This window comes from Peromyscus maniculatus, chromosome 6 (genome assembly GCF_049852395.1).
Source record: "Peromyscus maniculatus bairdii isolate BWxNUB_F1_BW_parent chromosome 6, HU_Pman_BW_mat_3.1, whole genome shotgun sequence".
In the NCBI taxonomy this organism is placed as follows: domain Eukaryota; kingdom Metazoa; phylum Chordata; class Mammalia; order Rodentia; family Cricetidae; genus Peromyscus; species Peromyscus maniculatus.
The window spans coordinates 3,804,467-3,820,630 of record NC_134857.1 but is presented as its reverse complement, the minus strand read 5'-3'; the positions used below and the strand labels follow the sequence as shown (position 1 = coordinate 3,820,630).

The window sequence follows — 16,164 nt, the reverse complement described above, 5'->3', positions numbered from 1 at the left end:
CTATTCAGCTTTCTTTTGTTTGATTCTTGTTGCTCAGTACTATCTAAGGACAAACAGTTGGCACCATCCTGTGATCAGATGTGCCTGCTTATAAGGGATGACCACCATCAGGTTTGCTGACTGTTGATATTCCATCACAGAAAGGTATTCCCTCCTTCTGGGTGTACAACATCTTTCCCATGCAACTGTATGTGATTCAGGCCTAATGACATGTGACCTCCTGGGACACTGGGTAGAGCCTGATGAAGTGCTCCTATCCTCAGCCTTATAATTACTGTTTGTGCCTCAAACTTGCTTGGCTTGCCTCAGTCAAGTAACAAGGACATCGGAATGTGAGAAGGAAATGCGCAGAAATACATTAGCTCCATTGATTCAGCAGCCTGGCAGAACCTCCGCCCCATCCCCTACCCTCACACATCCTGAGATGCTACCACTATAGAAATGTTGTGAACTTGGATTTCAAGACAACAGGGACTCACATCTCCCACAGCCCAGGACTTGGGGTTCACATGCCTCATGGAAGAAGACACCTTGAGCCTCAGAGGTGAGATTATCCAGAGGCCGACAGGCTTGTTCTGGTCTGTAGAAGATAACAAGAGTCAGTTCCTCCACCATAGACTTGTATGATCCATATGCCATTGTACACTCAGTTCTTAGATGTTTTTGTAACCCTCAAACTAAGTTCTCTGCCTCCTAAATTTTGTGATCACGGGGTTGGGACACCATATCTGGCTTTGGTGACTTCTTATTCAACTTTACTGAGTATCATAGCATGAACATGTAGAAATTCAAAAGGTAAGATTTTAAAAGTAAATAAAAAGAAGATTTATAAGAAGTAACTGTGGTGGTTGATCACACTTTATCCATAGTCAGGAAGCAGACAGTGATGAATGTTGGTCATTATTACATAATTCAGTACCAAATCCATGGTATGGAATGGGGCTATCACTTTTGTTAAGAAAAAGAGTCTTCTCATCTCAATGAACTTAATATACAAGATAATCTCTCATAAGCACACACCAGAGAATAACAGGTTCTAGATAAGCCCTCACAGGTATGGCTGGAGGAGTGTCCCTTGGCTGATTCTAGATCTTATCAAATTGAAAATCAATACTAACCATCACACAAAGTTCATAATATTTCTATGTAGACTGCATGTGTAGACAGGGACAATATTTTTTTGGTGATATCTCAAAAGCCAATGGCCATGTTAGAGGGCAAAGTATATAAAAATCTTTTGAGTATGGATTTTCTCCTTTTCCAGATGTAAGCAGCTATTGCAATTTGCTGAGAATCTCCAGGGCAGGATTATGAACCCCATGTAGATTAAGGAACCATACAGAACTCTACTGACCCATGCTTTTAACATATAAATTAGAATCCCTTAAAGCAACCTCAGCAACTGACCTATGATTTTTTTTACCAAAGAAAAGGAGAGAGAGACAGAGTCAGAGAAAGAGAGACAGAGAGGCAAAGAGAAAGGAGAGAGAGAAAGGAGAGAGAGAGAGAGAGAGAGAGAGAGAGAGAGAGAGAGAGAGAGAGAGAGAGAGAGAGAGAGAGAGAGAGAGACTCCCTAAGGACCCATTGAAAGGAAACTTACAAAGTCATCAGAACCGTATACATGGCTTTGTGTCAGTTCTTAAGTGTGGCGCTCCCTCACCAGACCACACTTTCCCAAAAGTCCTTTCTCTCTACTAATATCTGTGCTAAATCCATGATAAATAACTCTTTTTAGCCAAGTGTGGTCACATGAGGGAGAGGCAGGTAAATGTCTGTGAGTTCCAGGTCTAGCCTCTCTACGATATACTGAGTTCCAGGTCAGGATTAATAAAGTGAGATTGTGTCTCAAAACAGACTCACTCCAAAAAATCTCTATTTAATAAACTTTAGGGCTGAGAGAATGGGTTAATAGATAATTTACTCACCTTGCAACTCTCCCTTTACTTCTGCATTATAAAGCCGGTTGCAACAGTGCATGCCAATGCTTTTAAGGTAATTTGAAAGGCAGAGAGGAGAAATCCTGCAAAATATGAATATGTGATAGCAAACTAGAGACCATGTCTCTAATGTGCCGATGGGAAAGACCCAATGACTAAAGTTATTCTCTGAATTTTTACACCCATCCCATGACACACATGCACACCCTTCCACACACAAATGAACCAACCCATACAAACTGTCAGAAGTAAATATATAATAAAATTACAAGTTGTATGATGTGGGCACAACTTTTATTCCAAAACTTGGAAGGCAGACCCAGGCCAAATTCTCGGAGTTTGGGGCCAACCTTGTCTACATTCTGAGTTCAAGGAAAGCCACAAATACATAGAGAAAACCTGTCTCAAGATAAAATTTAACTGATTTTTTAAATTTTATAATATAATTTAATTTTACATATCAGCCACGGATTCCCTTGTTCTCTCCCCCCCCCCCCCCCCCGCGCCTTCTCACCAGACCCTCCCCCAATTCCCATCTCCTCCAGGGCAAAGACTCCCCTGAGGATTGTCTAACTCTGATTTTTATTTACTGATCCTGAAATCCTTTTCCAAAGTGCACTGAGGTGCCCCAGCTTGACCTGAGCAGAGGTCCCTATGAACACCCAGTTTGCAGCAACACAGCATGAGGCTGTGTCTCTGGGTCTTTCATCTTTCACAGAACTGGTATTTTTATCTGACCATTCTCAATTCTCACTAAATAGTTTTAGGAGAGACCACTCGAGCAATAAATGGGAGTACAGAAGCAGGAAGACCACTGGCAGTTTGAGGAAAGCATGTGTTATATGCTTTCACACACATACACACATGCACACATGCACACGCACAAGAACATGCACACACACAAGCACAAAAGAAAGAAGAACAAAACTAAATAATGAAGAGCACAGGAGATTCAGGACGATGTCATTTCCAGTGTCACCACTGGTCCCTGTCAAATTAGTCTCAGAAATGAATGTAGCCAAGCACGGTATGTAGCAGAGCCAGGCAGATTTCCTTGAATTCAAATCAGCTTGGTCCACATAGGGAGTATGATAATAAGACATGTCTTAATAACACACACACCATACACACACACACACACACACACACACACACACACACACACACTCTCACAAATATAGTTTAATATAATTTTGCATTTTGTTTGTTGCAGGATCTCATTAGAAAGTTCCAGCTGGCCTAGAACTCACCATCTATAAACAGCTTAATAAATACATATTGAATATTTTAAAATAAATTTCAGTAAACATTTTCGTCTATACCATTGGTTTATTATTCAAAGTGCTGCAATTTTCTACACAAAATGGAGCTTCCAAGGAATTTCCTGTATATTTACTTATATTTCAAGATAACTGGAAGTGGGAGAAATTTTAGTTTACATTCCTAGGTTGTTTTCCACCATCCAATCATTCTATAAAATCAATATCAAATTTTCTTGAACTTTTTCTAATTTAAAAATATTTTAACTAGTTTGTTTGAAAATTGAGTTGTTTGCACATTTTGTTGTATGCTAAGATTCCAACTGTGGAGGCTGAAATAATGCCTATTAAAATAAATATTCCAGCTGCCAGTAACCCAATGAATTTTTAATAATGTTTTCTAAAATAGTTAGAAATTTTTCAAGTATCATATTGAAATTTTTGTAATACTGCTCTTTTTTAAATTTTACTGGGATCAAAAAATAAAGGAGGTTGTTAATACACAATTATAGTATAATATATTGTGCTATCAACACATTAAGTTAAATAGCTGTTATTGTATGTTACATGAAATAAAGAATGACTATACTGGATTACTGAGTTTTCTATTAATAATGCATGAAGAGCAACACCACAAGGTTATGTGTGATATGATTGTATCAAAAGTAAAATTAGCAGCATTCTCATATTTTCTTTCTAATGGGTAATAAATCATGTATTGTCTTAATTAGGGTGTCTATTGCTGTGAAGAGACACCATGATCATGACAACTCTTATAAATGAAAAACATTTAATTGAGGTGACATACATTTTCAGAGATTTAGTCCATTATCATCATGGTACAACATGGTGGTATGCAGGCAGACATGGTGCTGGAGAAGGAGCTGGGTATTGTACAACTTGACCCACAGGAAAAGGAAATTGTCTGGGACATTGGGAGTGACTTGAGAATATATGAGACCTCAAAGCTCACTCCCACATTGACACACTTCCTCGAACAAGGCCATATGTAGCTAGAGTTTTCCTGCCTGGCCCACAGTCAGGACAAATCTCTGACACCTGCCAGTCCCACAGCCGCTCAAGTAAACACAGAGACTTATATTGCTTACAAACTGTATGGCCATGGCAGGTTTCTTGCTAACTGTTCTTATATCTTAAATTAATCCATTTCTATAAATCTATACCTTGCCACTTGGCTTGTGGCTTACTGGCATCTTCACATGCTGCGTGTCATGGTGGTGGCTGGCAGTGTCTCCCTCCGCCTTCCTGTTCTCTCAGTTCTCCTCTCTGTTAGTCCCACTTATACTTCCTGTCTGGCTACTGGCCAATCAATGTTTTATTTATTGACCAATCAGAGCAACACATTTAACATACAGCCCATCCCACAGCAGCCATACCTACTGCAACAAAGCTGCACCTCCTAATAGTGCCACTCCCTTTGAGCTTATGAGCACCAATTACACTTAGACTACCACAGGTACTAAGTATTAATGTTCACAAGGAAGTATGATACGTTCTCCTGTGTGAGGAAACAATGAACCCACAGTATTGAGAAAGATCAAAAGTATGTTTGGTTCCATACCATAATTTATAAGACCATGAAATTTTCAGTGGAGCCATCCAAGGCCCCATGATAGATTATATGAAGTATTTGTCTTACATTTCAACCAGTGTAGGAATAATAGCAAGGTTGCTCCTTGTCCTCCAATTCAACATAGTGGAAATAAGGCACTTCCTTGACACTGGTTATGTTTTCTGAGATGCCTGTTTTAATAACTCTGCTTCCAATACCTTGCACAGGGTAATTTTATTGTACAGGTAACTGTTATTTTTCCCATTTTTTCATTTCATGAGAAAAAGCCATACCATTATTAATTTCAAGGCATTCTGATATATTATTTGTTATTCATGGCCAGCCATATATGAATCAGAAGCCTTACTATAATGAGCATAGTAAAAACATACATGTCTTTAGACATGTAAAAATAGCATAGTAAGGAACTCCACTATACCCAAGGCTGCACCTGATAACCAGAATTCAATGACATCACTTACTCAGGATAACCAGACACAGTCTTAGAACCCCATGATGTCCACTGGACAGTTTATAAGCAGAGACCAAGAGTAATGCTCTGCTCTCCAAATCTGGAGATATGCCACCTTGAACTTCACTGTGGCTGGAAAGTCTCACCCAGGATCCCCACTCTCTAATTAGAGATATCTTTTAAAGACTGGAACAGACCTTCAACCAAAATACTCTACATAGGTCAACAGTGCTGGAGAATGTCTTTCTGTACACTGTGAATATATGTTGTTCCCATTGGTTAATAAATAATCTGCTTTGGCCTATGGTAAGGCAGTTTAGGGGCAGGTGGGAAATCCAAGGAGAGAGACAGGAAAGAGAAAGGCAGAGTCTAGATAGATACCAGCCTGCTGCCTAAGGAGCAATATGCCAGCGGACTGGTAAAGCCACCAAAGACATGTCCATACATAGATTAATAGTTATGGGTTGAGTTAAACGATAAGAGCTAGCTAAGTAAGAAGCCTGTCATTGGCCATACAGTTTGTAAATAATATTAATCCCCTGAGTGACATTTATAAGTGGCTGCAGGACCATAGGGCTGGGTGGGACAGAAGAACACTTTTGACTACACAACAGTATTGGGGAAATAGGCTTAGGACCGTAGCTAGGAATTCAGACTGTGAACCTTGTGTGATAGCCATCAGCACAATAAAGTATAACATTTGTTACACTAACTATGCAACCCACCTTCTTGTTCATGATGTTTCTCTTTTCCTAGGAAATGCCTTTCCAGACTTTCTTTTAACCTGACTCAGAGGACCTGAGAATCCTGTTGTGACTTCAGCCCTGAGGAAATGGGCAGAATGGGGAGTGCTTCTATGCTACACTGGAGGACTGCTCTAAGATCATGACCAGTGGAGACAGCAGGGCAGCCATCAACTAAAACCACAGGGCCCTGGAAGAGGAGACCTGATCCTCCAGAGAAGGTATCATACATGATCTGGGAACCCAAAACCACAGCTGGCAGGGTGGACAGACCCTGAGATCTGAAAGATCTGCAAGATCTCAGGTGATGAAGAAAACATGATCAGTAGATATGCTAACATAAGGTGAGGGAAAGGAATTTAATGAGAATCTATCCCTAAACAAAGTACTGCAGGAAACTACTGAGTGTTGAGAGAAGGAGGATTAATTTTCCCAGGCAAGAGCCTCCCAGTTGGTTACCAAAAACAAAGTGGTCTGTCCTGCATATATATATATATATATATATATATATATATATATATATATATATATATATATATATCCAAATAAACTCAGCAGCTTATATTTAAATATTTATGTGCATAGACATATAAAAGTAATAACAGAAAATAAGAGACAACCAATTTGAGATGGAGTAAGTGGGGGCCATGAAATGATTAGAAACAGGAAGGAGAAGGGAGTTGTTATGTGTTTATATTTTAAATGTTAATCATGGGAAATAGAACTAAATAGTGAATTTTCAAAAAATAAAATACAAATTAAGGACAAACAAAAGTGTTTAACATACTTAGCTATTGAGGAAAGGCAAATTACAACTTCTCTCTAATTTCATCTTACCCCAGTCAGAATGCCTAAAATAAAAAAAAATGACACATGCTGTCATTGATATGAGGAAAAGAAACTCCATTTCAAGTCTTGAGGGAATGCAAATTGGTGCAACCATTTTAAAAATCAGTGTGGCGGTTATTCAGAAAGGTCACTCTAGACATGCCATATGACCCAGCAATACCACTTCCATATATATACAGAAGGGAGTCCACATCCTCTTCTAGAGACATCTGCTAGTTCATGTTTATTGTGATTATATTTATAATAACCAGGAAATGGAAGCACCCTAGATTTGCATCAACTGATGAATGAATAATGAAAATTGTTGGTCATACAGGGTAATGTCATTCAGATATTGGGGGAAAAAATGAAACTATGAAATTCACAACTAAACAGATGGAGCTGGAAACAGTTATTTTGATAAAGGTAACCCAGACCAAGAAAGATAAACATCACATGTTTTCTTTCCCTGTGGAAGTTGGTGTTAAATTTTCAGATATGTGTTTCAATTGCAAGACCCATAACGTTCACGAAACTAATGAAGTGCCATGGCAACAGCTATGAATAGAGCAGAGATAGAATGCACAGATAAAAAAGGAAAAATGGACCAAGTGAAATTAAACTGGGATGGGAAGTGGAGGTGGGCTACCAGAGGGTGAAGGGAATGAGATAAATAAAGCCAAAGACCTTTTGAAAAAGACATGGAAATTGATTATACTTTAATATTATTAACATACACTCACACACAGAAAGTCACAAACATATGCACAGAAAAGAAAATAGAGAGAGTAGAGAGAGAGAGAATTAAAATGGAGTTACTCTTAAACAGAGCAACAGTGCCCCTACTAGACAACAGAGGATAACACGTAAAAACTCTGTGCCGTGTATAAGTTACTTCTGCTATAGTTCTTGCCAACTAGGTCCCAAACACCTCTGAAACATTACATTGTATTGTTATTGCTCTTGATTATCCTCAAGAACATGATGGTGAGACCCTATTGCTGAAGTCACCATATGCTTAAGTATAAAGCATTGCAAAATCAAACTGGAGCCAGGCGGTGGTGGCACACGCCTTTAATCCCAGCACTCGGGAGGCAGAGGCAGGGGGATCTCTGTGAGTTCAAGGCCAGCCTGGTCTACAACGTGAGTTCCAGGAAAGGCGCAAATCTACACAGAGAAACCCTGTCTCAAAAAAAAAAAATCAAACTGGAAAAGATACAGAAGCTTTATCTCCATTGACTTGCTGTCATAGTGCTGGATCATGCTATGCAAGCATGTTATCATCAGCAAGGAGACAAGTTATCATCAGTCTTGCCCAACTGCAAGCGCTTCAAGCTACAATAATGACCAATCTGACAAAACATACCCACCGGTGCAATAGTAGCACAAATATGGGATAAAGCAACTTCTTCCTGACTGTATCTCAGTCCTTCTCCACAGGATACATACACATACCTGGTGCTACTATCAGACTAAGAATCTAAGGACAGACAGGGCTTTAGGGAAGAATGTACTGCTATTATGCTGTTAAGGGGACAAAGAATTAAACTGACTTAAAATAATTTACCATTGTATCCATAGATCAATGGACCTCTCATCCCTCAAGTTAATGCTTCTAATTAAAGTAGATTGTGATTTACATGGTGATACATATCTGGCCAAAGTACAGAGAATAAAACATTGGGCAATGCTCAACCTAACACAACATGTATATCTCAATCCCCTCCTAAGTCCCAGGGATCATTTTGGAAGATGTAGCAGGTAGAACATAAAGCCTCCCTTCACCCTGCCCACATCTCCTGTGGATCTCACAGACCATCCTATCTAAATCTCTCTCCCCACACTCTGCTGCACTTGGGAGGCAGAGACAGGAGGATCTGTCTGGGAGTTCAAGGTCAGCTTGGTCTACATAGCAAGTTACAAGAAGTCAGGGCTTCATAGAAAGAATGTGTCAATAAAAACAAACAAAAACAAAACAATGGCTTTTTATGCTATAGATTGCTGTGGGACGGTCTATATGTCAAATTGCTCTGATTGGTCAACAAATAAAACACTGGTTGGCCAGTGGCCAGGCAGGAAGTAGGTGGGACAAGGAGAGAGGAGAATTCTGGGAAGCAGAAGGCGGAGGCAGAGAGAGACACTACAGCCACCGCCAGGACAAGCAGCATGTGAAGACGCTGGGAAGCCACCAGCCACGTGGCAAGGTATAGATTTATGGAAATGGATTAATTTAAGCTATAAGAACAGTTAGCAAGAAGCCTGCCACGGCCATACAGTTTGTATGCAATATAAGTCTCTGTGTTTACTTGGTTGGGTCTGAGCAGCTGTGGGATTGGCGGGTGACAAAGATTTGTCCTGACTGTGGGCAAGGCAGAAAAACTCAAGCTACAATAGATGAAACTCAAAATGATTCTTTTAAGTCAGTAATATTAAATGAAAAAACAATTTATTCACCCTCTCCTCATAGCAGCCAAAGTACTCCAAGTATTATACTTTGACCATATTACTTTTATGGATACAAGAGCAGACTAGTTCTATGAATCAGAACTTTTCAGAACATACTGTTATGTCATACAAATTACATTAAAAATTGAACAAAAAAATCCATTCCTGTGTAAATTTATTCACCACACATATCCTAAAGGTTCTTTAAATACTAATACTGCTTTGGAAAGTTTCTCTCTCTCTCTCTCTCTCTCTCTCTCTCTCTCTCTCTCTCTCTCTCTCTCTCTCTCTCTGTGTGTGTGTATTTATGTTTGTGTGTATGTGTTTGTGTTTATTTGTGTGTTTGGGGTTGTATGATGTATGTGTGTTTGTGTGATGTGTATCTATGTGTGTTTGTGCATGATTGTGTGTGTTTATGTTTCTGAGTATATTTGTGTGTATGTGTGTGTTTGTGTATATGTTTAGTTTGTGTTTGAGTGTGTGTGTATTTGTGTGTGGTGTGTTTATGTGTGTGATATATGTGCATTTGTGTGTGCTTCATGTGTACTTGTGTATATATGTGTGAGAGAGGTGTGTGTGATGTCTGTGTCTGTTTGATGTGTGAGTGTAGGTACATGCTATACCTCATATGTAAGGGCCAATGGACAACTTTCAGGACGTGGATCTCTCTACCATGGGTTCCCAGGAACAAGCTTATTGTGCTTATACAGCAATGTGCTTTGCCTGTTGAGTCATCTTAAGATCTCATAAATACATGTAAATAAACTTAATAAAACAATTGCTGTCACCTAAAGCCTGTGTAAATATACAGTCTTGTGTGACTGCTTTTCCAGCATACAAGAACTAGATGGTTAAACTGATTCTCAGCTTACTATCTATATACATTATTGATTGATCATTCTTTAAATACATATTATTGGTTACGAATATTGATTATTAAATATGAATATAAATTATTGATACAAATATTGATTAAATATCAATATTAATTATTGAATCATTACCTATCATTCTTCCAGTCCTCTCCAGACTTTTAATTTATTCACATTAGTCACTATCCTAGGGAGATTTACCAATTCTTTTTCTTCTTTTTTTATTAAATGAAAAAAGGAGATATTGAGAGCTGCTGGTAGCAAAAGGTCGTGGGAGTATACAACAAAGGACAAATAGTGTTTAAAAGGCCAACCTAAGAGAAATAAGGGCTCTGGTAGAGGACTAAGCCGTCACTCCAGACGTGTTGAGGTTATGGCCTTTTGAATGAATTGGCTGCTTCTTGTTGTAAACTTCTTATGCCATAACACCTATGATGTCTTCCCATTACCACGCATTTTCATAAAAATGTCATATCATGATTATATCTCAATATGATGAGCACATGTATCTGTGGGTGTTCAGGAGGATGACTTTTCATTTAGTTGTATAATTTCGATATATAGAAAATATACTAGGATATACTTCATAGCCAGATCCATTGTTCCATGGGACTCTAGACAAAAACTGCTTTGTTCCTTTTGCTCAGACTAATGCAGAAAAATAATAATCTCTCCTCTGTTTAAGACAAACTGCATGAATCTAGCTCATTTTTATCTCAGAGTAAGTTCAAACTAGATTAAAGGCCTTTGTATAGAGATAAGTTTAAAACATTACAGTTACACACAAGGTCAGAGTCGCAGGTGTCTACCAAGGTTACTAAGACAAAACACCCTAAGAAAAGCCTGCAAATTCTTTGCTTGCCAAGTCTGCTGATAAAAAACTATGTCTCAGAGTTTGTCACACTGGGCAGTGTGCCCCGTCCCTCTGGTCCTGTGACCTTGGAAACTACTATAGTAATGTACTATAGTAATGGCTGTGCTCCTTATTGTCTATTCTAGGATTATTCTATGAACTTGAGGGTGTTGGAACTTTTCTCAGGATTGCAAGGAGTCTCCTGTTGGAAATGTAAAAAGTCAGGCAAGAGAGGAGATAAGAAGGAGAGCTGAAAGGAAGCTGTAGATTTAGAGAAGAGGTAGAAAAAAAGAGAGAAGAGCAGAGAGATTAGAGGCAGAGTTGAAGCTTTCTTAGAACTATAAAGTGATGGACAGAAAGAGCATTGTGTGAATAGATTTATTGATATACCCTCAGATAAGTATATTTATTCATAGATAAGTAGATTTCCCAGCTGGTTGCAGATTCTTCTGAGGACTCTGGGAGAAGGTTATTTGGGGCTGGACCCCAATAGCTTTCGATACCTGGGCACCTGCAGGGTGTTCCTGGGTCAGTGCTCAGCCTTCTGAGGACCAGTGCTAAAGAGCAGAAGGGCCAGGAGCTAGATCCTGCAGCTGGAGCCCCTCTCACACTGGCCTATATGAGCAGCAGGCACTAGGGGATTGCTGGGAGGAGCTGGAGCAGGACAGGCCCAGGCTGCTATCCACTCCAGATCACCTTGTCATGTAAAGGTGTTCAACAGTGTTGCTGGGGCACATGCAGACACTTAGCACCCTGCAATGTGACCTCAACATGGTCGGCAGTAAAGGCTATGGGAAAAGGCTTCCCCAGAGCTAGACCAGGGCTCTGTGCATCTGGACTCTAGTGTACTCTTGCTGGTCTGGTTGTTCCTCTTACTATGTGACTTTTCTGAAAATGCTCCAGTGGATGATGGACCAAATCTTCCAGGAGGACTTCTCTGAGGATGAGGTGTTGCTAGATGTGGGGTACCTATAGCAGATGTCTCAGCTCATCCTCCTCACCCAAAAGGCTGCAGATCCCTCACTCATTCATTCCAGGTTCCTTGCCTCAGGGCCCCTCTATGAACATCCTAGAGCTGTCCATTTGGTGACCTTTGAACTCCCATCTCTGCTGGAGGCAGCTGGGAGAACTAGAGCATAAAAGCAGATCCCTGGGTCACATACTGGTGCTCACTGCTATTCAATGGAGCCTGGGAAGTCTGGGGTCTTCCTGAACTGCTCTTGCATCCTGGGATGGTGAGGTGGAAAGTTTGGATGTTTTCCAGGGCTGGTGTGACTACAGTTATCTGCCCTGAACACCTTGGAGAGAGCATATTGGTCTCTGCCAATCTGAAATCTGAGCCCAGTCAAGGCTAACTCCAAGGTAGCCCCTGTGAGTCTGTAGTGGCCTGCTTACAGGGAGGCAGAAAACTGTACTGGCCATGACCCATTAGGGTCCTTCCTAGTCAGAAGCAGGGCCATGTCCTGTGTCACTGGGGCTTTGGACACTTCAGGATAAGCTTTGCATACTTTTTTTGTCTTAGTACACTAGCTGCCCTGTAGAGCCCCTGCCCTACATCTAAAGCTGGCTAAGGGGTGGAGTCTTAGGCAATGATTAAGCAGTGTGTGGCTAAGCTGTTTGATCCTTGCAAACCTGAAGCTCATCGCCAGGAGGTGGAACCTGCAAACCATGACTCATCCCTCATTTGTACAGGGCCACTTGTGCTGCTCAAGTCTCAATTTGTCAATGACCCTCCAACAGTCTGCTCCTCTCCATCACTCTGCTTTCCATTTCTCACCCCACCTTGACTTGAACACTCAGCTTTTCTTTCAAGAAAGCACTGCTGGCATTAGATTGTATAATAGTTCATTTTATTATTCCAAAACCTCCCAGAAGACTGAAGAAAATGCTCTTTGCTTGGCCATTACTGTGCAAGTCAGGCATAGAGCCACATTTATGAATTACCGCTCCCTGGAGGTTGTCAGGAATATCATTGGTTTGAGGCTTAGTGGTGGCACCTAAGGACTGTCCAAGAGCCACTGGTTATCTTGGCTTCATCAGCCTTTGCAGGATATGTTGGATGAGCTGTAGACATTGAGTCAAGAAGTCCAGCACATTCAGTCTTTGCCCTGTGGGGACATCAAGGGACTACATGGTCCTCTTTCTCAGTCACAGGCTGATCTCTGACTGAGTGCATGGCATCACATGTTTTTGGGATCTGAGATCAGTGAAAAACACCAGAGAAAGCTGGCCAAGGGGTGGCTGTGACTGGCATCCCCTCGGTCTGCAGGGCATCCTGTTAGATTGCCATGGCCTGGGAGGGAAGTGCTGCAGGTTCTGAGCCTGGGTGTAACACTCTGAATGAGGTCTGTTGTTGGAGCCCATGGTTGAGTGGCAGCACTGGCAACCTGAATCAGATCTGAGATTAGAAACCTGAAGCCAAGGTTCAGGGAACCAGAGGGACAGGAGGAATCTGAGGAGAGCAATGGCATGGGACACTGGAGCCAGCTGTGGGACCCTGGACTAGAGTCAAGTGAGCTTAGTTAATCAAAGTTCAGCTACCACCAGCAGCATCAACATTGTCTCTGCCAACAGTGTGGGGGTCTGGCCCCTACTAGCCGGAGTGCTCTGACCAGCAGTCAGGGTACCTCTCCAGGCACCTGCAAAGGCCATGATGTCACAATGTATTTCTGTTCCTGCACTCCAAACACCAGGTTTGCCTGCGGACCACTTTCGAATATTCCTACATCCTCCCCAGTGTGTTTCTCTGATAACAGGAGTAAAGCAGCCTGCTGCCTGCATTTGGGGTCATCTACAAAAACAAGGTATTCACTGCAGAAGGCCTTTGACCCCAGTCCCCTCTACCCTCGACTGCATGGGTGGTGGCCCCACAAAACTTAAGGCTCTCCTTGTCAGTAACATCTGGCCAGATACTTTTCTGGAGTTTATAGCCATGACCATTGCTGTATAGGATGGAGGTAAAGGATTTGCCATCCAGAACATTGAAGGAGGGCCCCACCCCTGCACAGAGAGACATATTTTTGCCACGGCCCTGGCTTGCTTCCCAAATAGAACACAATCTTTACTTTAATCTGGCAAATAGACCATCTTCACCAACCCCCTGCAAGGCAGGTACCGTGTCTTTAAAACAAAACAAAACAAAACAAAACAAAACAAAACAAAACTAAACTAAAAAACAGAAGTAAAGTTTATTCCAGAAAAAAAAGAAAGAAGAAAAAAATTGCTGTGGGGCCCCAAAACTTATCAGCTACCTGAGACCACAGCCAGAGTTGGATTTTGAGGCTGTGACAATGGTGGCGAGTTCTGGCCCCTTTTTATAGTAAGGGGAAAAGCCTCAGGAATGGGGTGCATGCTAGGAGTCACATAGAAACATCAGGCATGGGATGCCTGCTAAAAGTCACAGCCCTGCCCTAGTGCTTGCTAAGCCCTTACCCGGTACCCATGTCACCTGGTGCTTGGCCAGCCACTTCTGTTCCAGATTCTGTCAACCCAGCCTGGTTCTGGACTGAGTTCTGTTGTCTGGATACACAGGGTCTAGTGTCCCCCTGGGAAACATGAATTGGCGGCCCCAACAGAGGCTTACCTATGATCTGAAGATCATAACAGGAGGGATTGGGTCCCTCTGTCTCCTCCTGACAGACAGACTTCATCTTTGCTGGAAGGGTTTCTCCTGGGCTGCATTTCAACACCTTCCTCCTACAAATTCCTCAGCTACCCCAGAAGACTCAGAGCTCTGGCTGTTGGCTGCCTATTACTGTGGTGAACAACATTCAGTCCAGCCCTCATCTCTCATTCCTCGAGCTCACATCAATGTTCATGTTGGAGATGAACTGTGAGGCAATGTCCTTGCAGCTGTAGTGCACTGCAGAGGCAGAATTTCTGCATCCTAGTACCAATCATGTTCACTGTGTGTGTAGGTGCCAGCTGGAGAGGCATGCTGCATCGATGTCGTGGTCACCACTCCCACAGACTTTCCTGGAAATGACAATAATCAGGTGGGCCACATAGTGCTCCAAGCCTCCTCTAGCTCCTTAGCCTGGTGCTAAAACACTTATTTGTGGGTTTTGTTGCTTTGTTTTGCGCAAGTCCTCACTATGTAGTTCTGGTTGGTCTGGGCATCACTATATAGACAAGGCCAGACTTGAACTCAGATCTGCCTGACTCTGCCTCCTGAATGCTGGGATTAATGGCATATACTTCCACGCCTGGCTTAGCTGCTTTCTTTGCATGATACAGAGATGACCTCATTGCCAAATGCAGTGTTGCATTGGTTGGATCATGCAGCTATAATCAAGCCAATGGTCTTGTAATTGGCCTTGATAGGTTGTGGCTGTACCTGCACTCTCTGAGACCTGTCTGTCTTCATTGTATGTCTGAGAACACAGACACTCTCAGCTTGTGCTACTGGTGAACATTTGTCCTTGCTTCCTGGGACATGTCTGCACTGTCCTGGTTGTCAAAGTGGGATCTAGTTCTTCTGGGTTCTTCTTCCTCCAGCCATCTCCAGTCCGCACTCCCACCCCCATCCCAGGTGTGTCCCAGTCTCACCTTGGACAGAGTCATGTATCAGAATTGGTCTATGGCTAGGAGTGTCTCAGGTCCTAGATGGCCTTCCAGCTGTCCCTTTTGGATCCTAGTGGCTGTCACTGTGGGTACCCCCATCCTCGAAGGAATAGAATCTGGACAGATTTGAACCCCAGGCCTTCTTGAACCTATAAGTGATCTTGGGTACCTGGAGAGCAAGGGCCCCAGGGTGGCCAGGCCTTGTATGCTCACTTTCCCCTAAGAAGGTGATGAGGTTCTTGGCTGGTGTTTAAACAGGCTTTCACTTTTTGGCAATATCTAGGGCCTCTGCTGCCTTTTGGTTGCAGAAAGCTGGGTTCTTCTCCTCCACTAGTCAGGGGGGAGAAAAGAGGTAGGTGTCAGTGGGAAATCTGTGTTTGTGAGTGGGTACAAGAAGGTAGGGTGCCTCCTTACCTGGGATGGCCCCAAAGGACAGCTGTAGCCTGAGGCCTAGCAGCAGCAGTACCCAGGCTCCCTGCATGGACACAGCTGGTGGAGGAATGGCAGTAGATGAGGAGCTGGGACTTGAATAGTTCTTGCTTGAAAAGTTCAATGTCCCTCCCTAATCCTCAGGTCCACCCTAACCCCAACCCTCATGCTCTGGAAAGGAAGCCTTGCT

At 42.1% G+C, this 16,164-nt stretch overlaps 1 protein-coding gene and 1 pseudogene across 1 annotated transcript in view; both read right to left on the bottom strand.

Annotated features, from left to right (window-relative positions):
• LOC102907475 (uncharacterized) overlaps nt 1–2,016 on the bottom strand; it is a 45,524-nt gene extending 43,508 nt beyond the window's left edge. The window contains 2 exon segments of the mRNA XM_076573840.1: nt 480–580; nt 1,926–2,016. Of these exon segments, the coding sequence (XP_076429955.1) occupies nt 480–580; nt 1,926–1,977 (153 nt within the window). The 5' untranslated portion in view covers nt 1,978–2,016.
• Nucleotides 2,017–14,570: 12,554 nt separating this feature from the next.
• On the bottom strand, nt 14,571–16,026 carry LOC102907173 (intestinal-type alkaline phosphatase-like; annotated as a pseudogene).
• Between the last annotated feature and the right edge of the window lie 138 nt (nt 16,027–16,164).